The sequence below is a fragment of the Talpa occidentalis genome, unplaced genomic scaffold (assembly GCF_014898055.3).
Source record: "Talpa occidentalis isolate TD23 unplaced genomic scaffold, MPIMG_talOcc4v2.1 talOcc4.216, whole genome shotgun sequence".
Classification (NCBI taxonomy): Eukaryota; Metazoa; Chordata; class Mammalia; order Eulipotyphla; family Talpidae; genus Talpa; species Talpa occidentalis.
The window spans coordinates 12,029-39,051 of NW_023602252.1; the positions used below are offsets into that span (position 1 = coordinate 12,029).

General features: G+C 55.3%; 1 protein-coding gene across 3 annotated transcripts; it reads left to right on the forward strand.

Annotated features, from left to right (window-relative positions):
* The first annotated feature begins 11,149 nt into the window (after positions 1-11,149).
* LOC119253865 (neurabin-2) lies at positions 11,150-25,405 on the forward strand. 3 transcript variants are annotated; one of them, XM_037521120.2, is made up of 10 exons: positions 11,150-12,762; positions 16,615-16,747; positions 17,925-18,045; positions 19,196-19,300; positions 20,299-20,434; positions 21,019-21,171; positions 21,271-21,324; positions 22,254-22,483; positions 22,754-22,850; positions 23,031-25,123. In XM_037521120.2, exons 1-10 carry the CDS (start codon positions 11,404-11,406, stop codon positions 23,082-23,084), a joined length of 2,442 nt encoding a protein of 813 aa, XP_037377017.1. In that variant the 5' UTR covers positions 11,150-11,403; the 3' UTR covers positions 23,085-25,123. The 3 variants fall into 3 exon arrangements, with proteins under 3 accessions (XP_037377017.1, XP_054555122.1, XP_054555121.1); XM_054699147.1 differs by having other exon boundaries at positions 11,336-12,762; positions 21,019-21,153; positions 22,254-22,498; positions 23,031-25,405; XM_054699146.1 differs by having other exon boundaries at positions 11,336-12,762; positions 22,254-22,498; positions 23,031-25,403.
* The last annotated feature ends 1,618 nt before the right edge of the window (positions 25,406-27,023 follow it).

A 27,023-nucleotide genomic window follows, 5' to 3' on the forward strand; every position in this document is an offset into this window, starting at 1 on the left:
ACCTTCCCTTTGGTGGGGATGGGATTTGGAGTTCCCAGTGTCTTTGGCTTTGGCCTGGGGTGGGGGTGGAGTCCACAAAGCCTGTATGGGATTAGCTTTAGGACATCCTTTTCCCCCTAACACTTTCATCTGTACCGTTCCCTCTCCCCCTCCCCCCATTTAATTTAAACTGTCAATATTTCAGTATCTTTGAAAGACAATGACCTTTTTTACTTACCATAACCATAGTTGTTACACCCCATCACATTACTATTCCTTCAAGTTAAAAATAATTCCTAAATATCTGATCTATAGAGTTCAGATATCCAATTTTTCATACATGTCTGTTTGGCTCTTTTATGATGCATTTACTTGACTCGACATCCAGATAAGGTGCACACATTGCAACTGACTGCTCGGTCTCTTTCAAAGTTCTGTAACTCTATAGGCACCCCCTCCACGCTCTCAAACCCTTCCCCATCTCTCCTTCCCTGTTTTTTTTTCTTTCCTTGAGGGAACAGGTCGTTCATTATGTAGTTTTCCAAAGTCTGTATTTTGCTGACTGTATTTCGCTGATGTTCTTTTGTTCCTTAACACGTTCCTCTGGCCACTGTACTTCCTGTAAATCGTATTTCCTGTACATTGTTATTTCCTGTGAACTGTAGTTGGAGTTCTGTATCAGGTGTAGGGCGATTTTTTTAAAAAGACCACTTGGTGGTGCTGCTTCTCCCAGCTCAAGGCACAGTGGCCATTGAGCCACTGAGCTTGGTGCCTCATCCATCAACTTTTTTTTTTTAATGATGGTTTTCAAATCTGATCACTCCTTCCTCCATTAGTTGGAATGATTCTGGACAGAGACACTGCCCCTCTCTAACCATGTTGTTACTGAGTGGCACAGCTCGTATAGAAAACACAGGCTAAAACCTTGGCTCTGTTTCTGCATTTACCGATTTTGAAATAATGGGTAGATTCCCTAGCAACCTCCAAACACGGACCAAAAAGATTTTTTTTTTTTTAGTAGAGGCATAATTATGAACTTTTGAACATATTTGACTGCTCCAATGTCCCTCCTGGTGCTCAAGCTGTCGGATGCATCTCGACCTCCCAATTTGCTCCTCTCCAGTTAAAGCAGGCTCCTGGAGAACTGGAGGGTCAGGTCTCTGCACCGTGCGGTGTCAGTCTCCGCAAGCCCAGCCGGGCTCGCAGCCCTTGCTTATTTGGGCAACCCCAGCCCTGCCCTCAGCGGGCCGGCTGTGTTCCTGCTGCTTTGCCACCGGCAGTCTCCTCAGTTTTCTGCTTTCGGTTGATCTCTGCCGGCATTCATTGTCCCAGTTTAATCCCTCTAGTCCTTTGTCCCAGTCTCTCCCCATCTCAGTGAAGGTTTGCAGAATGAATGAATGATTGGTTGAATGAATGCATCATCTTCCCAACTATCTTATTCCATTTCAGTCCCTATAACCCTATCTCCCGAAGTCTCTTGATCTTTGAGGGCCGTATTTTCATCTGCATCTGTGTGTTGTCATGGGGACAAAGGAAAGGGATTTTCGTCATAGTGATCTGAGCGTCGTATCTGCCTTCCAGACTCCTCCCCTCGCATCTTTCTACCTTACATCCTTGGCTGCCCCCACCCCCATAACAAAGGGTGCGATCCGTCAGTCCGCCACGAGAGGGCGCATTTGCTGGCTCCGGTCCAGAGCTGCGCCTGCGCGATATTGGGGCGGAGCTGCGGGGCGGGCGGGGGGCGGAAGCAGCTGAGCGCGCCGCCCGGGGCTAGGGATGCGCGTCACAAGTGCGTGCTGGGCGCGCTGCAGCTGGAGGGGGCGACAGAGGAGGGAACCCGGGGCCTGGAGCCCGGCCTCGTCCTCCTCTTCCGGGTCCCGGGGATGTTCTTCCAAACGAGGAGAATCCGCTGGGAAGCAGAGGGCTGGGCACTGTGCCCGCTTCTCCACCTTGCCCATCATCTTTGTCAGCCCTGTGGCTTCCAAGGACATGTCCACGTTCTCCCCCACCCCCACAGCACTCAGGGGCACGAGCCTGGGTACCTAAGTACCCAGAGTCCTTCCCCCACCCTTTTTATCTTTGAACTTGAAGCTTTAAAGGGGGTTCTTATTGCCTCGTGACCGCTTAAAACCATCAATTACGAGTCTGTGAAAGCCAGAGACCATTCCTGGCCAAACTTTTTACTTACAGGAGAAAGAGCAGGGGGTGGGGCGCGCCTCTGTCCCACAGCGCAGTCTGCACAGCTCGATCCAGAGCCCTCTCCACTGAGACTCTCCTTGAAGTGGGGCAATAGGATCAATGAGATAATGGAAGCGAAAGTGCTTTGTAAGGGGCAAAGACTGTAGAAAGTAAGGGGTCTTTTATTTATTTATAACTGACAGTGCAAGCAGTAGCTGCCCAGGGCCAGCCCACTGGGCACAACCTGAATGCTGCGAGCAGTCAGATTTAGTAGCCACCACTTAGTGATAGACGGTTTAGGAAAATAAAAGAAACAAAATCTCTGACAATTTTTGCGGATGACTTGATTATTTATATAGAAAAGCGAATTCTACTGGCATGTTATTTGGATTATTAAGAGAGAGCAGCAAGGTTGCTGGGCAGAAACAACATCCAATACAAATAAAACACAAAATTCAACAGTGTTTCCATGCAGCAATAATTTATTGGGAACTATCTTTTTAGTTTCTAGAAAAACCATCTTTTAAAAAAAACATTCAAACTAAAATTAAAATTGTATAGAACACAGAACAAAACTTACAAAAGATATTTATAAAGAAAAACTATAGGCTCTAAACCTATTAAAACTATAGGCTACATAGGAATAAATGGAAAGATGTAGACAGTCTTCTTCATATTCGGTGATTCGGTGCAAGTCCAATAAATATCCCAATAAGATTTTTCAGAGATGTAAGCAGACCGGTAAAATTCTTGTATAAGAGCAAAGGACCAAGAAGCAACTAGACAATTCTGAAAAAGAACAAGCCCTTTCCAGATACCAAGACTTACTTGAAAGTGATAGTAATTAAAATAATGTGGTATTGGTGCAGGCTAGACAAAAAGATCAATAGAACAGAGTGCCCAGAAACAGATCCAAGCTAATGTGGGAATGTGATTTATGAGGGCAGTGGCATTGCAATTTGGTGAGACAGAACAGAATATTCAATAAAAAGTGTTGTGACAATTGGCTTTTCATATAAAAAAATATCTGTACTATCCATAAATATTAATTCCAAATAGATTAAAGAGCTAAAAGAGAAAAAGCAAAAGTTTAAAATAGGGGCCTCCCTGGTGGCCCTGGGGTTAAGTCTCAGCACTATCACAGCTACTGCCTGAGTTTGATCCCATGCCAGGAGTTGACCCACCTGGTGCAGCAGACCTCTCCTGTCTCGCCCGCTGTTCCCCTCAGCAATACATTTCAGTAGATCCACCTGTTCTGGTAATCCTCTCACCTCCCACACCTCTGGCCTATACCCCAGCTCTTGAGTGCATAAATAAATAAAATAAATCTTTGAAAAAAAAAAACTTAAAATAATTAGAAGAAAATGTAGAAGATCTCAACATAGGAAAACATTTCTTAGACAAGAAACACGACTCACAGAAGATGAAGGACAAGTGAAGACTGGCTGATGATGTTGGCAGCACATAAAACAGATGAAAGGTAATATATAAAATAAAAGGGTAATATATAATATAAAAAGGCAATGCCTATCCAGGAGCTGTAAAGACCTCCAAATCAAAAATGGAAACACAGACCTTTTAAGACCTCTAATGCCACCTCAAATGGCATTCTTTTTTTTTTTTTTTTTAGATTTATTTTATTTATACAAGAGGCGGGGTACAGGCCAGATGCTCAGAAGGGTGAGAGGATTCACCAGAAACAGAGCGGGGGAACAGAACAGGCAGACTGATGAAATACACTGCTGAGGGGAGTAGCAGGCTAGACAGGAGCGGTCTGCTCACCATGTGGGTTGCTCCAAGGTCGGCAGGGATCGAACCGGCACTGCAGAGGCTGCGGACAGCTTCACAGCACTGCGTTCAACCGCCTGCGCCACCAGGGAGACCCCCAAATGGCATTCTTTCCCTTCTGCAGTGCTACTAGAACCTGGATCCGACCAGGTATCAGAGGTCTGGGCTTTGGGAGAGTCTGGGCCTTCCTCCAACCCCATCAGGTGAATGCTAATTGGTCTAAATATCCACTGGTAATTCAGTTCCTCTGGTCAATGATTGGGTTAGGAGATGTATATGTATGCATTTCTGTCCACCAAAAAGGGAGAACTCTAGGAAAGAGACACTAAGAAAGCATCCACTTTCTTCTGCGTCTGGATTTGGTTGCCTGCTGGGACATCTGGAGCTGAGACAGCCATCTTGTAGCTCGAGAGGAGTCCAGCCAACACAATGAGGAAGGTTGCGTAGAAAGGTGGAACAAACCTTGTCCCCAATATCACAGTTGAGCCTCTGAATTAGCCAACACTTTGGACTTCTGGTATAAAATAATAAACTTCCCTTTTTGGTTTAAATCCTTCTAGTGGAACTACTGTCACTTGTAGCAAAAGCTGCAACTGGCAGCAAAGAATATTCTGCAACAGAATAGCAAAGAAGTGAGTGTTCTGGAGGAAACCCAGATGGCCAGTGAGCATGAGAAGATGCAAGACCTCACAGGCAGGGGATGCAGATGCAAATGAATCCCACTTCACACCCATAAGACTGGCAAAAATAAAAAGTCTAACAAGATTAGATGTTGGTAAGGCTTTGGTAGAAGGGGAGGTCTTGTGCAAAGGCTGCTGGAGAGACCACCAAGGGGTCCAGTCCTATGGGACAACCCAGTTTTCAGCTTCTGGGGGCACACCATCAAGACAGTTTCAGATAAGAGCAAGGGCATTCACTGCAGCCCTGGTTAGAATAACAAACCACAGACACAACCCAAATGCCTGTCAGGAGAGGAACTGATAAATAAATTGTGACTTCTTCACACCATGAAATAGTAAACAGAAGTTAGAATGAATGAACCAAAGCCATATGCATCAACATGGTTCCAGAGTGAAAAACATGCCAAGTGAGAAAAAGATGAGATGATCCACACGGCATGGTGTCCTTATATGAATTTAATAACACAGAAGGCATGACTCTGCCGCTTTATGTGCACACTTCGATGCGCAGGGGAAATAGGAAATTATATCTAGACTTAACAGGGAAGAAAATTTGACACCTGCTCCAACGTGAATGAAGCCTGAAGGCACCACACTAAGACAAGCCAGTCACTAAAGGACAGATACTGTGTGAGTCCATGTCATCTGAGCTACAGTGGGGTGGTCCATTTCAGAGACAGGAAGTAGAGGGCTTGCTGCCAGGGGCAGGTGGGGGCGGAGACTTGGGGGGGTCACTACTGAATGGGAGCAGAGGTTTGATGCTGAGGGTTGAATACCGATGTGAATATATTTAAGACCAATGATCTGTTCAAAAAGTTAAAATAGTAAAGGTTATATTATGTATATTTTACATAATACGAAAAATAATGTGTGAAATGTTTGTGCTATAGAGGGGGGTGCATTCCAGATTTGTGACAGTGGATTGGGTGGGCGGCAGGACTGGGGAGAAGAGAAGGGGCTTCAACTCAAACTCTCATGTTCTGTTTCTTTTATATGAAAGAAGCCAAGGCAAAAAAAGTTAGCTATTTGTACATGTTGTTGGTTATGTGCTTCTCTGGATTTTTGTTTTTAAAGAAACTTTTCAAAGTAAAAATTAAAACCCACATATATATGAAGCATCTGTTACCCCACCCCTACCCCCAAGGCCACCTTAAGGGGTTAAATGTGGGAGACCAGAGCGCTGGCATTTTGGAAGCTGTGCCTGTGCCAGGAGAAGCAGCCGCATGGCCAAGCCACTCGGTAGGGGAGCTGGCAGGGGCACGATGCTCTTCCCCTTGGCCCAGGGCAGGTGAAACCAAGGCTGGAGTCTCTGAGAGCCTGTCTCCTGCTCGGGCACCCACAGCATAGGCCCCAAAAGCAGAAGGAAAATAGAAGCCAGCATCAAAACACAGGGATGTGTATTATTAGCAGCCGCAGCAGGCAAGAGAAAGAGTTCTTTGAATCTGCTGATGACAAAATATATTGCCCAATCTTTCCGGTTATGTTTTTTCTTCTTCTTTGACCTCGCTGCATATCTCTGGAGCTCCCATGGCTATGGCTGTCTGCGTTGCAAAATACATATTTACAGGCCTTTAAAGCCTGGCTAAATATAGGCTTTCTTTTAAAGCAACTGATGATTTGGAGAAATCGTTCCTCTGTCCCACCCCTTCCCCAACCCCCAACTCTCATTCTCTCTGTCTCTCCCCTTCTTGGTCTCCCTCCTGAATTTCCACGATGTGTCTGAATTTTCTAAGTGCTGTAACAGGGAAGCATGGAGGGTGAATGAGCAGTAGAAGGGGGACAGCAGAGAGACCCAGGCAGCAAGACAGTCTCCCAGCCGCGGGAGGACCCCAAGGACCCCTCTCCCTGCAGGGCCAGTGGGGGACTTAATGTACTAAGAGGCAGGAATGAAAACCCTTTGGTGGGCCTCCCCGGTGGCGCAGCGGGTTGAGCGCAGCACAGTGAAGCTGTCCGCAGTTTCTGCAGTGCAGGTTCGATTCCTGGCTAGCCAGGGAGCTACCCACATGGTGCAGCAGACCTCTCCTGTCTCACCCACTGCTCCCCTCAGCAGTGTCTTTGGTCCGTCTGCCTGTTATGCTCCCCGCTCTGTCTCTGGTGAATCTTCTCACCCCTCCTATGCTTCTGGCCTGTACCCCAGTTCTTGTATTAAAATAAATAAATCTTAAAAAAAAACAAAAGAAAAGAAAACCCTTTGGGACATAGAAAAGGGACATCACCTTTGCTCCAGGGATGGTCCCAAAGATGGGGAGAGTTGCAGGCAGGGGGTGCTTATATTTCAGAATTTCATATAATAGTCCTTAGAAGGAAATAAGAGGCCCAAAGTTCCATGAAGACACTCAGGGGGGCAAACGCTGAGGTCCACTGGGTCCATACTTGCCCACACATGTGAATGCCCCCCATTCTATACATGTCCAGATACACATGCAATTCATCACAGTCTGCTCAAGCTCCTACTCTGGGCCAGGAGTCGTTCAGTTAGCACTCATTTAATCCTCACAACACTATGAGGTTGGCATATTATCTCCATCTTCCAGAGGAAGGAATGTGTTTGAGTCCTTTAGCTGCAAAGTGGCAGGTTAGGGATTCTAACAAGGATGGTCTGACTCCAAAGCATGGGTTCTGCTCTGCTGCGCACTGAGTGGGGAATACCCAGAATCATCTGTGCTTGGGAGAAACACTCAGACATTCCAATTGAGCTCTTTGAAGAAATTTGGCTCAGGGAAGGGAAATGACTAGCCCGCGGTCACCCAATAAATGAGTGGAGCTAGGACTCAATTCAGATCTTGAACCCTCGCCTGTCTCTTCCTCTCAAACTGAGCAGTTCACTTCCCTCTCCATGTCTCAGCCTTCCTCATTCCCTGGGAAGGGGTCAGCCAAGGGCCACTAAGGCCCCTCCAACACTGACATCCTGGATTTGAGTTCTTGTGTAAATGTGTACACACACACGCCCTTCTCCAGGGCACCCAAGTCCCTGGCAGAAGAGGACAGATGAAGGAGAGAGAGGGGAGCATGGACCATTGGCTCACCGAAAGGCGGCCGAAGGGCAGCATCCAGGCCAGCTCGGCTCAGCTGACCGTGGCCACGGAAACACCACTTTCAGAGGCTGAGTCTCAAAGCCCAGGACTGGGAAGAGTAGCCAGCCTTGGCACCCAGCCCAGGCCTGAGCCCCGGGCGCTGAGCGCTTATCACAAATCAGGTCTCTCCCTGACTTCATCACACTCTTTGCAGTTGTACCTGGTGTTTAAAAGTAGCAAGCCTCAAGGAACAGTCCCAGAGAGCTCTCATCAGATTAGGGGGTATGTGGGAACGCAGGGAGGGACTTTATCAAGAGGAGGGTGGAGGACAGATTATCTCTCCCTACAGAAGCCTCGCCTTATTAGCCAGGGCTAGGAAAGGCATCTCCTCCGCATACCCTAGATCGGATGCCCCAGTCACTTTCACCTCTATCTGTTAGTCCCCTCAGAGGCCTCAGTTTATCCTCTCAGAACACAGAGAGCTCAAGTGACCTGTCCAAGTTTGCACAGCTCGTCTGGGAGACAACAGATTTGAACGCTGGCAGTCTGGCTCTTGGGTCATCTCTGGGAACAGCTTCACCTTCTCTAGTCTAGGACAAAGGTAAGGATGGGACTTCCATTCAAAGACAACCAGGCATTGGGCTATGAAGGCCACCTCCACAAAGGACAATGGAAAGAGAAAGAATGGTTAAAAGTTCCTGGGGTGCTAACCCAGAGCAGATAAATGAGGATTGCAATCTGAAGAATGAAAGGTAGGTTTGAACCCTTCAGTTTGACTGGTTAAACCCTCCCAAACGTAACTGCCCTGCCCTCCTCTCCTCAAAGGTGGGATTTACTGCTCCAGGCAGGCAGGGAGGGAAGGCGGGAGGAGATAACCCATCTCACAGGCCAGAGGCTTGGTGCCTGGTTCCAGGGGAGGAGTGATGGTAAAGCACTTACTGCTGTGTAAAAGCTTCTTTGGGAATTCTGGCCAGGGGTGATGCGAGCTAACCAGGCGCCCATGAAATAATAATCCCACTCGCTAGCCTCAGTCATCCAAGTCCTGGCCGGCTCCCCATCTTTCATCCCAAACGCTTAAAGGGATTTCACTGTTGGCAGACTGAAAACAAGGGAGCCCCCGGTATCACAATGATTCTGGTTCATTCCAAGCTGCTGCTGGAAATGGGAGTCCCAGGTCTCTGGGCCTGACAGCTGGTTCTCAGCTCTCCTCCCACCCTTAAGAGCCGGCTTCCCCACCTGGCCAGAAGCGTGGGCACAGACCCCTTGGGCTGGGACCAGTTAAGATGACTCACCAAAGGGTGTGGGAGATTCTGGGCAGAACACCCAGGGGCCTGCGTCCTCCTCCAATCCACACAAGTGCTTCTGAGGACACTCTGCCCCAACCCCCTACTAGGTGAGAATTCTGTCTCACCCAACTTCCATAGTGGGATTAGGGTACCCATGAGGAGAGGGGGGTGTTCAGGCCCAGTTTAAGCTTAGAAACCCAATTCCCAAATTCCCAGCTCCCAAATAGATCTTCTAAGAGGGGTTAGGAGGCAAAGGAGATTGAGGTTGGCTTCTTCACTTTGCCCCATCCCAAAGGGTGAAATTGGGGGGCAGGGGAATTTCCTGCACAGCTGGGAAAAGAAAAGGCCAGTGGCATTGGAAAGCCTGAGGTCTGGGTTCATTTCCGGCTCCTGCTCACAACCCAAATCTTCCCTTTCCCTTGGCCTCTGGATCACCAGCCTCAGGATCCAGCCCTGTGGTTCCTGGCCCCTCCCTGTCCCAATATTCAGGGTTCCCAAGAGGCTGGCTACCCACACCCCATCCCCCATGCGCTTCTGCACGTGCTCATGGGTTAATATCCCACAAAACCCACACACACCTCTTCAGAGGAGGGGTAGGAGGACTCCCTTAGACAGCCCTTCCAGGCCAGTGGGAGCAGGAGAGAGTGGGAGATAGGCAAGAAGAGGAAGAGGATGGAAGGGGGGAGGCTGAGGCCGCAGGAAGGCCTGAGATGCAGGAAGCAGCTGGGAGTTGGGGGGGGGGGGGAGGCTTTGTGCCTGAGTTGTTCCCTGGGTCCTAGGGTCCACAATGTTCATCGTTTTCTGGGCTCTGTGGACTGAGGCGGTGCATCTGGACCTGTTTTGGGCTAGAGACTGGATGTCTACCCCCCAGGCCATGGCAGCTGGGGAGGGCGAGACAGAGAGGGCAACTCCAGACCCCTTTTCTGTGTGGGGGCAGTGGGACCATCAAAACAACTGTCCTGGTCGCCAGGACAGGGGGCATATAGGTCATTGCCACCCCTAAGCCCTCTTCCCCCATTGGCATTTGGTGGCCAGGGTCCTTTTGGTCAGAGACCCAAGCTAGAGCCTTCTTGGGTGAAAGTTTGTCCCCAGGTCTCCAGAATTCCTCCCCCAAAATGGCTTCTTGTTTGAGAGGCAAGAGGGCCCTGGCAGGGGACCAAAGCCTGGGATTCCACCCGCCTTCCAGCCTGGGTGCAGAACAAGCATGGGGCAGGTCACCCTCTTCAGATCTGCAAGGGGCAGCTACAGACTGCCACCTGGGAGGGGACAGCTGGCCCCTTTCTCCATTCCTCCGCCGCCTCCTCTGTAAGACCAGCAACACTGGGCCAAGGTTTCACTTCAGGTGGGTCCAAAATTACTTTATGGGAAAAATTTTCAAAGCCGTTTCCGGGGCACAGTGTGTGCCGCTCTGCTTCATAAAGTTTGGGGAAAGGCCCAGACATCTGATTTTTTTTTTTTTTTTAAGCTCCCCATGATTTTGATGATGGCCTTAAACCACACCAGGGAACCCTATGGATCTTGAAGGAAATAACCCTTTGCTCCTTCCCACTGATCTCCCTTCACATTTAGGGTGCAGAGGGACCCCCCCACCCACAACCCGCACTGAGACCACTGTGGCTGGATGGCTTCCCCCAATACACAGTCGGGGTGCGGTTCTGCGGGCTGTGATCAGCCACAGTCAGAGGTGGGGACAGAAGGGCCGCAGCGCGCCGGGCAGGGCCGGGGTCGGCGGAAGGCTGCCGGCGAGGGCCCGGCAGGGGCAGGGACACCTTCAGACGGAGGGAAGGGGAGGGATCACAGGCTCTGGCCCCGGAAATCCGATCCCTTTAGGACCCAGAGGTGCCAGTCCCCCAGCGGCGGCGGCGAGAAGGGCAGCCGCTCGGTCCCCGGCAGCCGCGGCTCGGGCAGAGCCAGAGAAAGACCGAGGCTCGGGGCGCGGGGGGGAGGGAGGGAGGGAGGGAGGCGCGGCGCGCAGCGGCGGGGTCCGCGGAGAGCCCCGGGTGCCGGGATGCCGGGCCCGCTGAGAGCCGAGGCCCGGGCCGGGGCGGGGGCCGCCCGGGCTGCCAGCCCCGCTGACACCGCCTCGGACGATGTGAGCCGGCGCCTCCGCGCTGCTTCTCGGGCTGGGCGCGCGGCGCCGCCGGCCCCGGACGCCGTTTTTCGATTTGGGTGGGGGCGACCGCCGCGGGCGGCCGGGGCTCGGGGCGGGGGGCGGGGGGCGGCCGTCTCCGGCAGCCTGACTGGGGGAGGCGACCCACACAGGGCACTCGTGGGTTTTTTGTTGGCTTTTTTTTTTTTAATTTTTTTAAAGCGGGGTTATCTGTTTTGGGCAGCTGATTTTTTTGGGGGGGAGCCTAAAAGGGCCCTTCGGGGGTTTCTTTTTTCGGGGGGGGCGGGGGCGGTGGTCCCGACTTGGCGAGCCGCCTGTTGGAGGGGGGGAGCGGGAAGCCCGGGGATGCGAACCCGGCTCCCCCCATCATGATGAAGACGGAGCCGCGGGGGCCCGGGGGTCCCCTCCGGAGCGCCTCCCCGCACCGCAGCGCCTACGAGGCGGGCATCCAGGCGCTGAAGCCGCCGGACGCGCCCGGGCCGGACGAGGCACCCAAGGCGGCCCACCACAAGAAATATGGCTCCAACGTCCACCGCATCAAAAGTATGTTCCTGCAGATGGGCACCCCGGCGGGGCCGCCGGGCGAGGCGGGCGGCGGCGCGGGCCCCACCGAGGCCCTGCGGGCGCCCGAGCGCGGCGTGCGCCTGTCGCTGCCGCGGGCCAGCAGCCTCAACGAGAACGTGGACCACAGCGCCCTGCTCAAGCTGGGCACCAGCGTGTCCGAGCGCGTGAGCCGCTTCGACTCCAAGCCCGCGCCCTCGGCGCAGCCCGCGCCGCCGCCGCACGCGCCGTCGCGGCTGCAGGAGACGCGCAAGCTCTTCGAACGGAGCGTCCCGGCGGCCGCGGGCGGCGACAAGGAGGCCGCGGCGCGGCGGCTGCTGAGGCAGGAGCGCGCCGGCCTGCAGGACCGGAAGCTGGACGTCGTGGTGCGCTTCAATGGCAGCACCGAGGCGCTGGACAAGCTGGACGCCGACGCCGTGTCGCCGACGGTCAGCCAGCTCAGCGCCGTCTTCGAGAAGGCCGACTCGAGGACCGGCCTCCACCGCGGGCCCGGGCTGCCCAGGGCCGCGGCCGCCGGGGCGCCCCAGGTCAACTCGAAGCTGGTCAGTAAGCGGTCCCGGGTGTTCCAGCCGCCGCCGCCGCCGCCCGCCCCGTCGGGGGACGCCCCAGCGGAGAAGGAGCGTGGCCCCGGAGGGCAGCAGCCCCCGCAGCACCGAGTGGCCCCCGCCCGGCCGCCCCCCAAGCCCCGGGAGGTGCGCAAGATTAAGCCGGTGGAGGTGGAGGAGAGCGGGGAGTCGGAGGCCGAGGCCGCGCCCGGGGAGGTGATCCAGGCGGAGGTGACGGTCCACGCGGCCCTGGAGAATGGCAGCGCCCTGGCAACCCCAGCCAGCCCTGCGCCCGAGGAGCCCAAGGCCCAGGTGGCCCCTGAGGAGGAGGCAGCGCCCGAGAGAGGGGTGGGGAATGGCCGGGCCCCGGACCTGGCCCCCGAGGAGGCGGATGAGTCCAGGAAGGAGGACTTCTCGGAGGCGGACTTGGTGGACGTGAGCGCCTACAGTGGGCTTGGGGAGGACTCCGGGGGCAGCGCCCTGGAGGAGGACGACGAGGACGAAGAGGATGGGGAGCCCCCCTACGAGCCCGAGTCGGGGTGCGTGGAGATCCCAGGGCTCTCCGAGGAAGAGGACCCGGCCCCGAGCCGGAAGATCCATTTCAGCACAGCGCCCATCCAAGTGAGTGCGCCCCGCCGCCCCCCGCCGCCCCTGCAGCGCATGCTGTCGCCCCCGCCCTGCCTGCCGGCTCTGGCAGGCTGAGTCAGCCCCTGCCACCCAGCCCCCTTCCCAGAAGTTACCACCCTGGGGGGGGCGTGGGGGAGTTCCAGCTGTTTGTCAGAGGGGGACGTTTTTCAGGCCCAGCGTGGCCTGCCCTGACCTGTCCTCAGGTTCCTCTGCCGCCGCTGCCCCGCCCCCGGGAACCCTGGCGGCTCCGCTCCCACAGGGGTGCTGGGGCACCTGCTTTCCTTTCCTCTCCCAGACATTCCTTCCTCCAGAGGCTCCCAGAGGCTGGGGCTTGGGTGGTAGGAAGATGTGGGGGGGTGGGGGGGAGGGTGTCCTCAGGACAGCCTCCTCACATTCTCCCTACTCCACTCTAGGAGGGAGGGGGTCGGGGGTGCTCTGACACACTCCCTGCTCTCCTGGTTGGGAGCTAGAGAGGGGGAGGGAGGGAGGAGCTGGAACTTCCCAAAATCAAGGTGTGGGAGACGGCAACCCTTCCTTACCCAGTCTGGAGCCCCCACCCCAAATTTGCAGAAGTGAAAGAGGGAAGGAGAAGAGTGAGCTGGCCTCGGGCCATGTGACTGGGGGTGGGGGAAAGTCCTGGTGCTGGGGACGCTGGGGTCTGTGGTAGGCCGGCTCCCACTGGCTAGAGGTGCTGGGTTCCACAAGGACACACACTTGGGGGCGACAGACTAGGTCTACAGCAGGGCCTGGAGGAGGAGGTGGGGCTGGGATACCCCCCAGGGTGCCTGGCAGGGACCTGCCTGGCTATGCTCTTGGCTACTCAACAGGGCAGACTCCCAGGGTCTTGGCAGGCCACAGGTGCACTGGCCACATTTGCTGGGTGCCCTGACGGCACCCTGGGGGATGGGAGCTTCCCCCTTTTGGGGGGGGTCTTGGTGTGACCCACCCGCACATGACTCTTGGTGATAGATTTGTGGGTTGTGCCAGTGCCCTGAGAGTCTCAGAGCAGTGTTACAGTTGGAAGAGGAGGTGAGAGGGACATCCCCTGAGAGTTAAGAACCACAGTCCGCACCACCAGCCCCTACCACCAGCACCTTCCATTCTTGCCTGGCACATGTAGCTTAGAGAGCCCAGGCTGACCATGGAGTGTCCAGGCTCTTGGACTTCCTTGGCCTGGACCCTGCCCAGCCTTTACCCCTTCCCAGCCAACCCCTCAGCTGTTTGCCAGCAGTTTCCATGACTACTGCGGGGACTGAAGCTGCCCAAGTTTCCTCTCACCCACCCCCAGTATCTTCACGTCTGTCCCTCTTCCACCTCCCGCCCCAGCAAGGGGCCTGAAATGTGCTACTCCCCTCCCATGACAGCCCCTCGCTGGCTGTGACCTTCGGAGTCCTTTCCTGTCCCCTCGCCCCCTCTGAAGGCTGTGGGACCCTAGAAGGAAGTGAGGTTTCAGAATTTTCTTGGGACACTCTGGAAGGGGATGGGGAGTCAGGACCCCACCCCCAAACACACACACTTAGGCACCACCGCCACCAGTTCTCCACGCAGCCCGATCCCTTCAGAGGTGGAGTTTGGTCTTTTAGTCCTTGGCCTCTGACTGTCTATATTTGACACCTTACCCTGATTTTTGGGTAAAAAATAGCACCTGATTTGGAGCAGTGCTCCCCAACTCCCTGGTGACCTGCTCACCGGTGGTGTGTGGTGCTGCCTTCTCAAGTCTGACTTTTGACCTTGTGGGGATTTCCGCCTCTCACGCTGGGCTTCCCGGGCCCAGTTTTCCCTCTCCCTGCCCCCATCCCTGCATGGACACAAGGCCAGGGGCTTGTGCCCTGCAGATGACCCAGTTGTTGCCTTTATGGAGTTTCCACTAGGAATACAGCCCAATTCCAGATGGTCATCTGGGGCTGGGGCATTGGGTGCTGGACTCTCTCTTATGGGCTAGGCACATGATGGTGGGAATGTGAGGGGGGGGGGCGGTCTGGGGCCTCTCAGCTGGAGGCCTGGGTTTCCTGCAGCGGGCAGGATTTGTAAGGCTGAGAAGAGAGGGGAGGGCAAAGCCCTGGAGGCACTGAGGGTGGTTTAGAGGTCATGTGCATCTGTGGGTGTCTGTGTGTGCATGCACACACAAGGGGGAACCCTACTGCTGGAGCAGAGGGTGAGGGTCAAGGAACCCAGAACAAAAGTGGGCCAAACCGTTTGCTGAACCCATGGCAGTTCCTGTCCCAGGCCTGGGGCTGGTGTGCCAGGGCCTGCCCGCGAGCACCCAGATGGATGCGGTCTCATCCCACGCCACCACTGGCAGGTGACCTTGGGTCACAGAGCTGATGTCTTGCACCAAGCAGACTGGGTGGCCCGGCCCTCCAGGGGACTTAGGCCACTGCCAGCTATTGCCCACGGCTGCTATAAGAGCCTGAGTTTTAGTTTCTCTGATGCTGTAAAATTGAGGGCAGTGAGTTAAGTGGCCACACAGGCCCCTCCCAGCTGTGCTTCTAATTCTGTGAACCCCCCACCGAGGGAGTGAGCCTCTGTGGGGGGAGGGGACTGGGGATGACACTGAGCTAGCCCAAACAAAGCCTGGGACTTGAGTGTTGCTGCTGCCCACTGCCCTCTGGGTGCCCATGGAGCCTGCTCCTGGAGAAGACGGCCCTGCCAGGGGCCTCTGAGGAGATGGGCCCATTCTGGCTCCTCAGGCCGCAGGCCCAGCCATTTGATAGAGCTGCTCCCACCCTTCCTCGCCCCCGCTTGGCTCCAAGTGGTGCCAGCCTGTCGCTGCAGGCAATGAAGCATGAACACGTCATGGTACCCCAAATGGTGCTCATTAACCTCCCACCGAGGCCACCCTTGCTTGGGCCCAGAATTAGGCCCTTTTACAGAACCCCTGCCCTACCTGCTCTGTTCTTTAGAATAGGGTTGGGCAGGGGGATTCTCTTTATTGCTGAGAACAGAACGTGGGGACAAGGCAGGGCTACCTTTGGGCCTCTAGAAGCTGGGTTCACTAGGGATAGTGCTGGAGCCGCTGCCACTTCCCTGATCTTGCTGTCACCAGAGTCCTGGGCAACAGCCTCAAGCTGGGCCTCTTCATGCATGGGAATAAGGGGTGTACCTCTGAGCTGTGGTTCTGGAGGCAGACAGGCTTGGCCCTGCAGGTGGGGCAGTGGTTGTTGAGGGAGGGCCTGCCCTTTCTCCCAGGGGGTAGAGGTGGTCCTGCCCCCCTCCCTCGCCCCCCCCAATGTCAAGTTCAGGTCAAACAGGTTCTGGGTGCCCTTCTGCCTCTTTCCATCCCTCTCTCCCCCCTTCTTGTCTGACACCCCACTCCCCCCTCTCTCCCCATCTGGCATCCTCCAGCATCTTCTCCGTTCTTCCTCCCCTCCTCCTCTTCCCCTCTTCCCCCAGCCTGTCCCTCCCTCTCTCCTGCTGTCTGTCTGCATCAGTCTGAGCCCACCCTTGCCCCTGGCTGGCTCTCTAGGTGCTCCCTCTCACTGTCTCTCTGCTGGTCCCCTCTGTTGGTCTCTGGCCTAGAGACCAGGGTTGGTAGTCTGATGATTTCTCCAGGACCCTTCTTTTCCTTCCACAGGGGATTATGCTCCTATCACTTGGGCTACAAAAGAATAACAGTGTAGATTGAGCAAGACTGAGTCCCTTTCTGTCTTGCCCCAGGAGCTTTGGGACTAGAATGGCCTTTGCTTCAAACTGGGGTCAGTCACGTGGGGTTGGGGAGGCCTCATCACCTCCAACCTGGGGAAGGCCTGTGGCAGGAGGACACGGCAGTGGGCAGCGGCCCACAGCTCCCCGTGCTGGGGCTGCCCTGGCCCTCAGAGGGCCCCTCTGACCAGCCGCCCCCCCCAGGTGTTCAGCACCTACTCCAATGAGGACTATGATCGCCGCAATGAGGATGTGGACCCCATGGCCGCCTCCGCTGAGTACGAGCTGGAGAAACGTGTGGAGAGGTTGGAGCTGTTCCCTGTGGAGCTGGAGAAGGGTAAGAGGCTGGGGCCAGGGGACGGACTTCCCTCAGGGAGAGTCGTCCACAGGAACGTTCAGCTTCTCCCTCTGACCGGGCCCCAACTCCATCCTTTGCATCACTCCCACCCATGATAGTTCTGCTTCAGCTCCCTGGGGCACTGTGGGCTGGTCCTGGCTGTGTGTTGGCCACACGATGATGGGCAAAAACAATCTCCCTCTCTGCAGCGAGATGGACATTGAGGGAACAGCACATCTAAGTCCTTGTGTCTGTAATAGGTGCAGTGCGGTGGGGGGAGGGGGCGGCCTCCATAGCAGCATTTAATGGGGGATGTCACCAGACTTGGGGGGATTCCCCAAGGAAGTAAGCTTGAATTGAGCTCGGAAGAGGAGGAATTCAGGGTAGAATATAGGGAAGAAAGGAGAGGCTTGGCTGGATTTGAGCAGAGGGAGCAGATGTGCAGACAAGGCCTGTAGACCTTGTAAAGGACCATCCTAAGATGCACCGGGAGCCATTACAAGGCTCTAGAAAGTGATTCTAGAAAGGCCACAGCTTCAGGCTGTGATGAGGGGAGAGTCACAAGTAGATGGCGAGAGACTGCAGTGGTGTAGACAGGATGATGGCCGTGCAGGAAGTGGGTGGACTTGAGAGGTCCTTGGGAGGCAGAATGGGCAGGATGTGGGGTATTTGGCTCAGGCAGAGGCTGTGGGGAGGGGAGAGGAATCCATTGTCACCAGACCTGGCAGCCAGTAGATGGTGGTGCCATTCCCTCATCCCCAGCGAGTGGAGGGGGACTTCTGAGTTTGGATGTCAGGCCCCTGAGGCAGGTGGGGAAGCTGTGGAGAGGGCCTTAGCAGAGAAAGGCAGGGGGTTTTGGTCATGGAGGCTGTGAGTATGGATGAAGTTGCTTAGAGAAGAACACCAAACTGGCTATGGCCACCCCACCCTGTCGAGCCACACACTCATAGTCTCCCTCCTAGGCAGGGAGTGACCCAGGAGAATCCTGGTTGGCTTGGCCAACGGGGTGGACAGGACACAGTTGAGGTCCAATTAGAGGATCTCTGTGCATGAGTGTGCATGCAGAGTGAGGGTGAATATGGGGGATCTTTTACTCTGTGCCCTGCAAACCGGGCTGGGGCCTCTTCAGATCTCCCCAGCCCCACCCCTTGGCATCTCACGACTCTCTGCTCCACAGACTCCGAGGGTCTGGGCATCAGCATCATCGGCATGGGGGCTGGAGCAGACATGGGCCTGGAGAAGCTGGGCATCTTTGTCAAGACGGTGACTGAGGGGGGTGCAGCCCATCGGGACGGCAGGTATGCCCGCCCTTCCCCAGCAGCCAGTGTCTATGGGGTGAGATAGATCCATCCCTGTGCGGGGTTCAGGTGTTTGGGGATTACTTCTGCACCAGGTGCTGGCCCAGGACCTCGGGATACGGCAGTAAACAAAACAAATAGGGCCTGTACCCTCAGGGAGCTTGCATTCTAGGGGCCATGGGAGGTGTGGGGGGGTGTGGCATATGGTTTGGAGTGTTCTGGGCTGTGGCAGGGAGAGCAGGGAGTGGGGGTTGTATAGAGGGTGGAGTACTGTCAAGCATTCTTTTTTCATTCAGCAAATACCCAGTCCCTGACCCTGTAGTAGGGCTAACGCCAGGCCCTTGAGGGTCAGTGATGAGGCCTTGCTCCTGGGAAGCCCCAACGGCCTGGGGGAAGCAGAGAAAAGGAAGGTGGCAATCCCCACCCTCTCACTTAGCCTCCTAATTCCAGAGCCAGTCCCATGGTGCTCTGTTGGCAGTTTGCTTGTGTGAATGTGTCCCAGCTCGCGCCTGCTGTGGGGTGTGTGGAGTGAGCTGTTTGTTATTGTATACATGGGCCTTTGTAAAAAAAATAGCCACTTCCTCCATTTCCACATGGAGCGCTGCAGGAGGTGGCACAGGAGGAAGGAGGTGGCCAGGGGTCCCCAACTCCTTCATAGACCACCCCCATTCTCTATTGCGAGGCAAACAAGGGCTTCCCATGCCACAGGGGGCTAGGTCGGTGCCATGCATCTCCATGGGGCAAGGTGACCCTGTGGAGCATTCTGGAGGAAGTCTGCAGGGTCAGGTCTGTGCAGAGGGCTGGTGTCACATGTGCTGCGGGCCCACACTTGTGTGTGTGTGTGTGTGTGTTTGTGGTGATGTGCTCTGTGGATGTCACACTGCTGTCAGGTGTGATGGAGGAGGGGACAAGAATGTGACTGTCACCCAAGTGTGCTCTCACCCTCCTGGGCCTGGAAGCCTGTGTGTTTTGTTGGCCAGGTCGCAATCGTGCAAATGGGCCTGGCTGATATCTGGGCCCCTGGCCTCATGTATTTTATGTCATTAGACAAAGCACCAGGTCCCTAGAGGGACTGAGCCTCGATTTCTGATGGGAGGGTCCAACTTATCCCAGCTCCTCATGACCCCCTAACCAGTGTTGCCTCCCCTAGAATCCAGGTGAACGACCTTCTGGTGGAGGTGGATGGAACGAGTCTGGTGGGAGTGACCCAGAGCTTCGCAGCCTCTGTGCTCCGGAACACCAAGGGCCGCGTGCGGTGAGGTCCCAGAGGGCCGTGGGCGGGGAGTGGGTGCAGGCAGAAGGCTTGGGCCTCATCCATCTCCTGACTTACCTGCTCATACCCAGCTAGGGTTCTGGGAAGCCCAACTTAGTGAGGAATTGCTGAAGGAATTGCTAGGCCTGGATCCCCAGCCCTGTGACCCCTGCCCGCCTTCGCCCCCAATCACTGCTCCTCACAGCACTTAGGCTTCAAGGCTCACTGCACCTCCAAACTGAAACCTCAACTTATTCCCCTTCCTTCTGCATGTCCCAACTCATTCATTGAAGATCCAACATGTTTAGGGAGAGCACCATCAAATTAGGGTCCTACAACTGGGTACTTGATCCCTCCCTCTTAACCAGCCTATAATCTTGGGGGAATTCTCCTCCCTGGCTTGTATATTAAGGGAGTCTATCTCTGGCATAAGATTCAGGGACCACTACCTGCTTCCCCCAAGAGGGGCACTGCCCCCAGGAAAGGGTGGTGGAGAGAATGAAACAGGATGTGGGTGGCCACTGAGAGGAGGGGCTGGTGCCTGGAAGTTCCACTATTTCCTCTCTATCCTAATCTCCAGTGCCCATCATCCCGCCCCTTCCTGAGGCTCAGGGCTTTGGAGTGCACACAAGACACACCTCCAGAGCCCAGCCCTGCTGGCACAGGCCAGTTCCACCATTCCCCTGCCTCATTTTCTCCCTAGTGGTAGGGGAGAGCACTCTACTGGCAGCTCCTGAACGCATGTCCCCTGCTCCCAGCCTGAAGTTCCTCCTCAGAACTGGCCAGGAGGGCTAGTGGACCTTCTGCCACTCCTGGGAAGGAAACCCAATAAGTCCCCGGCTCCTCCATTCATTATTAACATTCTGCAGCCTCTGGACTCAGCCCTCTCATTTCACCTCCCCTGGGAAGGTGTGAGTTTGGAAAGGGGAGGACCAGCAGGGAGGATGGTGGCATTACTCAGCTGAGGACAAAAGCCGGTGATGATGCTGGTGTCCTTGCAGGTTTATGATTGGCCGGGAGCGGCCAGGCGAGCAGAGCGAGGTGGCCCAGCTAATTCAGCAGACCCTGGAGCAGGAGCGATGGCAGCGGGAAATGATGGAGCAGAGATACGCCCAGTATGGGGAGGATGACGAGGAGGTAGGGACCCCTGGACTGGCTGCTAGTTTTGCTGGCCCCTGGTGGCCAAATGAAGCATTACATGCACCCTGTGTCTTTCCCAAGCCCTGTGAAGTCCAGAGTGCAATTCCCTATTTCTGGGGACCCCGGTCTGAGGGAGGCCATGTAGATCCTTCCCTCAAAGAACCTCTAGTCTAGTGGAGAAGTCATACACTGTCTTCAGACACCCTTTCTGTCCTACAATTAAAACACAAGTCCCTCAAAGAGCCCCCGTTCGGAGGGCAGGACGCAGCCACTAACCTCATGGGGCTTGATCCCAGGGAGGAGACAGCCCTAGAACTCAGGACCTGTAGTGTGATGGTGAAAGTACAGGCTGTTTCTCTGGGGGTCCCAGACTTATGGAGGAACTACCTCTCCCTTCAAGGGGCTCCCAGGGGGAGATAAACCATACCTCTGGTGGGGCTCAGTCTAACGAGGACAACATGAATCATGCCCCTGGGTGCTGCCCCTGTGTGAGCTGGGCAGACTGCTGCCCACCTAAGCCCTGGTCATCAGGGCGAGGGAGGCTGGTGTGGCTGGGTACTCAGCCTCCTGTCCCTTTGCAGACCGGAGAATATGCCACTGACGAGGATGAGGAGCTGAGCCCCACATTCCCAGGTGGTGAGATGGCCATTGAGGTGTTCGAGCTGGCGGAGAATGAGGATGCATTGTCCCCTGTGGACATGGAGCCTGAGAAGCTGGTGCATAAGTTCAAGGAGGTGGGAGGAGGAGGGGTTATGGGGGCGGTGAAGGGTCAGGCCAGGCCAGCATCCTATCCTGCAGCCCTGCAGAGCTGAGCACAGCCCTCTGCCCCACAGCTCCAGATCAAGCATGCTGTGACCGAGGCAGAGATACAGCAGCTGAAAAGAAAGGTGAGGCTGTGGGGGGACAACGGTGGGGGGGGGCAAAATCGGGGGGTGCCACCCCCACCTTCACACCTGTATACAGCAACAACTGTCCACCACCCTCAAGCACAGCTGTTATACTGAGGTGTCTTCCATTCATACAGTCCATGCTTGTCCCCTACATACAAGCCCAGCCACAAATGCAAACCACTCAGAGAGATAGAGACAGACACAAGCCAGCTAGGACCCCCGGCACCTGGGGACACCCTCTCCGCTGACATAACATGGAGATGCTAGATCCCTGCTGCACAAGGTTGCATCCAGGGGCCTTGGCCAGAGGGGACACGCACAGGCATGGCTGTTGCTCAGGACGAGTGTCATAGGAACTTCTGTTCTCACAGAGGTGCTCGTGCTGACACTGCCTGATAGTGACACACATGACACAGATAAAGATACCCAAGCAGACAGGGTGCCACATGCTCCAGGCATGTAGACACACAATCTTCATGTTAAAAATCTGTATGAGCTGGGAGTTCCAGCTTCCAGTATGCTGGGGAGAGACAGGGAGCAGAGAGGCCCTGCAGACACAGTGCCCCCATACACACTCCCAATTGAGTGTGTACACTCCTGGCTATTGGGCTGGGGGCTGTGAGAGGAGCCAGGATTGTTCAAGAAGCTGCAGGAGCAGGGTAGTCATTGGGGCCAGAGCTGCAGTTAGGAGACAGGGCAGGGGTGAGCCTCCCTGGCCTGCTTTACATCTGTCATCTCACTACAAACCCTTGTGAGCTTGGCAAGGAAACTTTCCTCTCAACAATCAGTTCTCAGGCTCAGCAAAGAGGGTGGGGGGCAGTGGGTTCCCTATCTACACGAATCACGCAGACTCTGGCCCTGGTCCCAGGCTGGGGTGTGCTTTGTCTCCTCTGGCCCCTCCAACCCATGCTACTTGTTCCTCTCAGCTGCAAGGCCTAGAGCAGGAGAAGGGGCGTTGGCGGGTGGAGAAGGCCCAGCTGGAGCAGAGTGTGGAAGAGAACAAGGAGCGCATGGAGAAACTGGAGGGCTACTGGGGCGAGGCCCAGAGCTTGTGCCAGGCTGTGGATGAGCACCTTCGGGAGACACAGGCCCAGTACCAGGCACTGGAGCGCAAGTACAGCAAAGCCAAGCGGCTCATCAAAGACTACCAGCAGAAGTACGCTGCAGCCGGGTACTGGGGGGCTGGGCCGGGGAGGACGGAGAGGTCTGGTGGTTGTTGCTCCCCACCCCCAGCTAAGTAAGGAAGAAAGGCGTACGGAAGTTGGAGGGTAGCTGGACAGGGAAAGACTAGGCCCCAGAAGCTTTGAAAAGATCTGGGACCCCTGACAGAGAACAGCTGAGGACAGGGTTGAAGACCCTGAGACACCCTGGATGGAAGCCAGACCACACAATCTTACCCACGTCTGTTCCCCACCCCAATCCCCAGGGAGATTGAGTTCCTGAAAAAGGAGACAGCCCAGCGTCGGGTTCTGGAGGAGTCAGAGCTGGCTAGGAAGGAGGAGATGGATAAGCTCCTGGACAAGGTAGGCCTGGGGTTGCCCTAGAGGCAGGGCCCTCTGGAGAGCAGCAGTCTGCCTCCATGGAGCACCCCCTCTGTGGACCCTGAAGTGGGGTGGGGATCATGCTACTGACCTAGGGGGGCAGCAGGGGCAGGATGCTGCCATTGTGCCCAGGCCTGATCTCCTTTCCCCTTTGTGTTCTAGATCTCAGAGCTGGAAGGAAACCTGCAAACACTGAGGAACTCCAATTCTACTTAACAGGAATCATTCCTGGACAGACAATAACGAATACCCTCCCATTGTCCTCCCTCCCCTGTCCTCAATACCCCACCCCACTCTCTACCAGCCTGGGGACAGGTGCCCCGACTCCCCCACCCCTCCACCCCACCTCCCCCAGCTTCAGGGACCAGTGGGCCCATACACAGGCCCCCTTTAGGTGGCCCAGGCAGACAGAGGTGGCTGGAAGGATGGCCTCCTCGCCCTAGGGGCTGAAGCAGAGGCAGGCCAAGGGATGCCGAGGGCTGGCCTGGGTGGTGGATGGACAAAAGGACCTGCAGACCAAACTGCCAGACTTTACAACCTCCAGCCTTTGTCTCTGGACTGGAATGGGGCTGGGGGCTCTCCCAGCATCTCACCACTTGGAGGCTGCTCCCTGCCCATGGGGCTTCTGGGTGGCCCCTGGGCCTCTTGACTTGAGATTCTACCTTCTTGGCCCTTCCCCTGCCCCCATCATTGTGCTGTCTGTTGCGTTCTCACCCTCCTGCTGGGAGGGGCTGCCTCCACACCTCCTCCCTCACCTGTCCCCGTCCCAGGAGGGATGGAGTCCACCCCAGAGCCTAGAGGCAGGGCCTGACCCTGCACTGATTTCTCATGTGTCCTTGGGGAAAGGGGGAGCAAGAGCAGGAAAGGGGGAGAATCCAGAACACTTGGTCCCCACCTCCCCCTTTCTTGGGGCAGCAGCCCTCAAGCTCTCCCTGTGCCTCCCCGTCCCCAGGTGCCAAATAGCCATAACCTCTTCCTGAAACTGTTCTAGGGCCTCTCTAGGGTCCAGGTCTCCTGGTCAAGCCTGGGAATGCCAGGGGTGAAAGGAGGTCAGCTTAGGGTGCCTGGCGGCAGAGACCCTGGTCTTCAGCCAGGGGCACATTACTTACCGGAAAGCCAGGCCCTGCCCTGCCCTGCCTGCCCAGGGCCACACCTGGAAGCCTTGTACTAACATCGCAGAGATTCAGCCTCACCCCACTCCACCCCTACTGTTTTCCATTGTTTTGACTGGAGGGCAGAATTTTACTACTAACCTTTTTGGAGACCAGGGCCGCCTTGCTGGCAGCCTGCTTTCTAAGTGAAATCGACTCCGTTTCCCCACTTGAACCCCAAATTGGGGCTTGGACCAAGGGAAGTGAGACCCCCAAACCCCCAGGTCTCTCCACTTTCAGAATCCATCTCATTTTGCCCCCCTGCCTCATGCCCCTGCCCCAGCCTGGGGTTTTTGTTCATTTTTTAAAAACAGACAACCCCTGTCCCGTCCGTTTAGGCTTCTCTTCGTCCCCTGTAAATAGACCGTGCCATTGATCAGTATTTCCTGCCCTCCCCGCCCCACTCCTGCCCCCCGTCGTGCCCCACCCTAGGAAGAGCAGGCTGCCTCGGCTCGCCCGGCCCGCGCACTTCACCTCCGCCGCCCGGGCAGGCGGGGGCGGGGCCTGGGGGCGGGTCCGGACGGGGCACTTCCGGTTTCTCGGACCAATGGCTGCCCCCGCCCCGCCCCCGCAGGACCGCGTCTCTGTATATAATATATATATGTATGTATTGTTCCCGGTTTTGTACGGACCATGCCCTCTGTCAGGTCGTCCCCATAAAAGCAGCCCCCAGAGCCTCGCTGCCTGGTTTCTTGATTCGGGGGGAGGGGCAGGGATGCCAGCGCTGCCTCCGACACTGAGGATCTTGTCCACTCCTGGTTTCAGCAAAATTGCTCTCCACCACCACTGTCCCCATCAGCACTTACGTTTTTTTAGCCAGTCCTCCTGGGAAGGACTGAGGTTTCTAGAGTGTTACTCACGCCCACTGAATATCTCTTTTTACAAGACCTCTGATGGGATCCATGGACTGGGGTAGCTGCGGTAAGGTGAACCCATACCTTCCCTCCCCTGAGAAGTCGTCAGATCAGGGTACCCCGAGTCCGTACTCTGAGGGATCTTGTGTGAGGTAATTGAAGACTCAAAGGTTACCTGGGACTGGAAGGTGAAATGTCAGAGCAGTTCTGTCTTCAGGGTTCTAGAGAATACCTCTGGGGCAGCCTGAGAGGCCTTAGGTGGTCCTAGCCCTAAGCTCTGGACCAGCAGGTCTGCTTGCTAACTCACCTGCTCTAATAGAGTGGGTCTTCTGAGTTCACATGCTAGGATTCAGGGACCGGCTTTGGTGAAGTGCCAGGGATGGGTGTGAGGCCCCAGGTTGTGGCTGTCCCCAGCACCAGCCTTTCCTTTTTCTGTGTACATATTTGAGAACCTAAGCACAAAGCACTTGGATTCCATGACCTGGCCCCCATGGGGAGACATTCCCCTTTGGCTTAAAAAACAGAACTCCCAATATTAGGTCCTTCAAGGTCACCCAAGATGAGTAGCCTCTCATGATGAGTAGAAACTAAATCCCTTAGTTTCTAAGGGAGCAACTAACTTGTGGATGATTCTGTCATATAAGTCTCAAGTCAAATTCTGGCTTCTCATAGCTTCCAACCAAAAACCCTAGTTCTCCACTTCAGGGCCACATAGGACCTGTTTAAGCCTGAGGGTCATCTGGAAGCTTGGGGATGGCGACCATATCTCTCAAGACAGTTTCTCCAAGTGGATCATCCCTGTAATACCCTGAGGTCCCTGGAAATGCTGAAGACAGATCCAGGTGGCTGAACCCCAGGATCAGAGACCACCAAACCACAAGGTCACAGGTCATGGCTCCAGAATTAGAGGTCACAGGAAGCCTAGCCAAGAAGTACAGTGGCTGGGCCTTGCAAGGAGGGAAGGCAGACATGGAGGGTCATGGTGAGGGATTCTGCTGGTCTGACAGGGGTTAAGTATTCAGGACAGGGCCCAGCTGCCCATCTGTCCTGTGGATTCGATGGGGTGCCTTCACATTGTTCTAAAAGGTGGGCCAAGTAATTGCTCATGTCTCAGTGTGTTGTGTGACTTTGGGTGTTGTGTGAGGTATGGTGACGGTTTCTCAGGCTTAGTATGCGACTCACCCAGGACACTGTCCATGTTTGGGGCTGTGTCTAGGGGGATGGGCAGACTTCTGTGAGGCTTGTCACAGCTCTGCCCTGTCACCTGCTCAGTTCTTAGGAGTTTGAGTGTGTGTGCTACAACCCCAACATTTGCCATAAGGCAGTAAAATCAGATAAGGGGGCTTCTCAACTCTCAGAAGCTTAGGCATCACTGGGAACAGGGGGTTCTCCAAGTCCTTTGGCCTGACAGACACCCACAGAACCTGCCCCCCAGCACTGACATTTCATACCCATTCCTTTGGGATCTACAGGGGTTATATAATCAATCCCCCAACTCCAGCCCCCTACTCAAATCTTACCAGAACTTCACAAGTCACATCCTCTTTTTAAAAAACCCAGACAAAGCCTAAACTGTCACCCAGAGAACTGAAAACTCACACAGATCTTAGATACCTTCAGCCCCCAAAGGTTATTAGTTCTGTTTTCATTTACGGTCTGGCCACCATCCTGGCTTCAATGTGCCACCTCCCCTGTTCCCTTGGAGACCTGTGACTGCAGAGACTCCAATCAGGGAGCTCAAAGTCTACACTGCACACCTTCCCCTCAGCTCTGAGCTCCTTTGGCCATCCTTACCCCTTGCTCTTGAACTAACTATTCTCATTCTTCTAAGTCTCCATTTTCTTGTCTTAAAATAGGGGAAATAGCAACAACTAACTCCTGCCTTTATTGTGAGGGTGATAAGAAATAATCTAAAAAAAATGCTTAGTACAGTGCCTGGCACCTCCTAAGTCACAGAAGTGTGGTGGTTAGTTGTTGATTATTACATTATCTTCCCCGGCTGGCCTGCAACCCCCTCCAGCTGACCAGGTCCAAGTCTGATCTCATCCAGCCCCATCCCTGCCGGCTCCACCTCGGGGCTCCCAGACATCAAGCCAAGACCTGCAGTCATCCCAGACCCCTCCTTCTTCCTCAGCGTCCAGCTGTCCCAA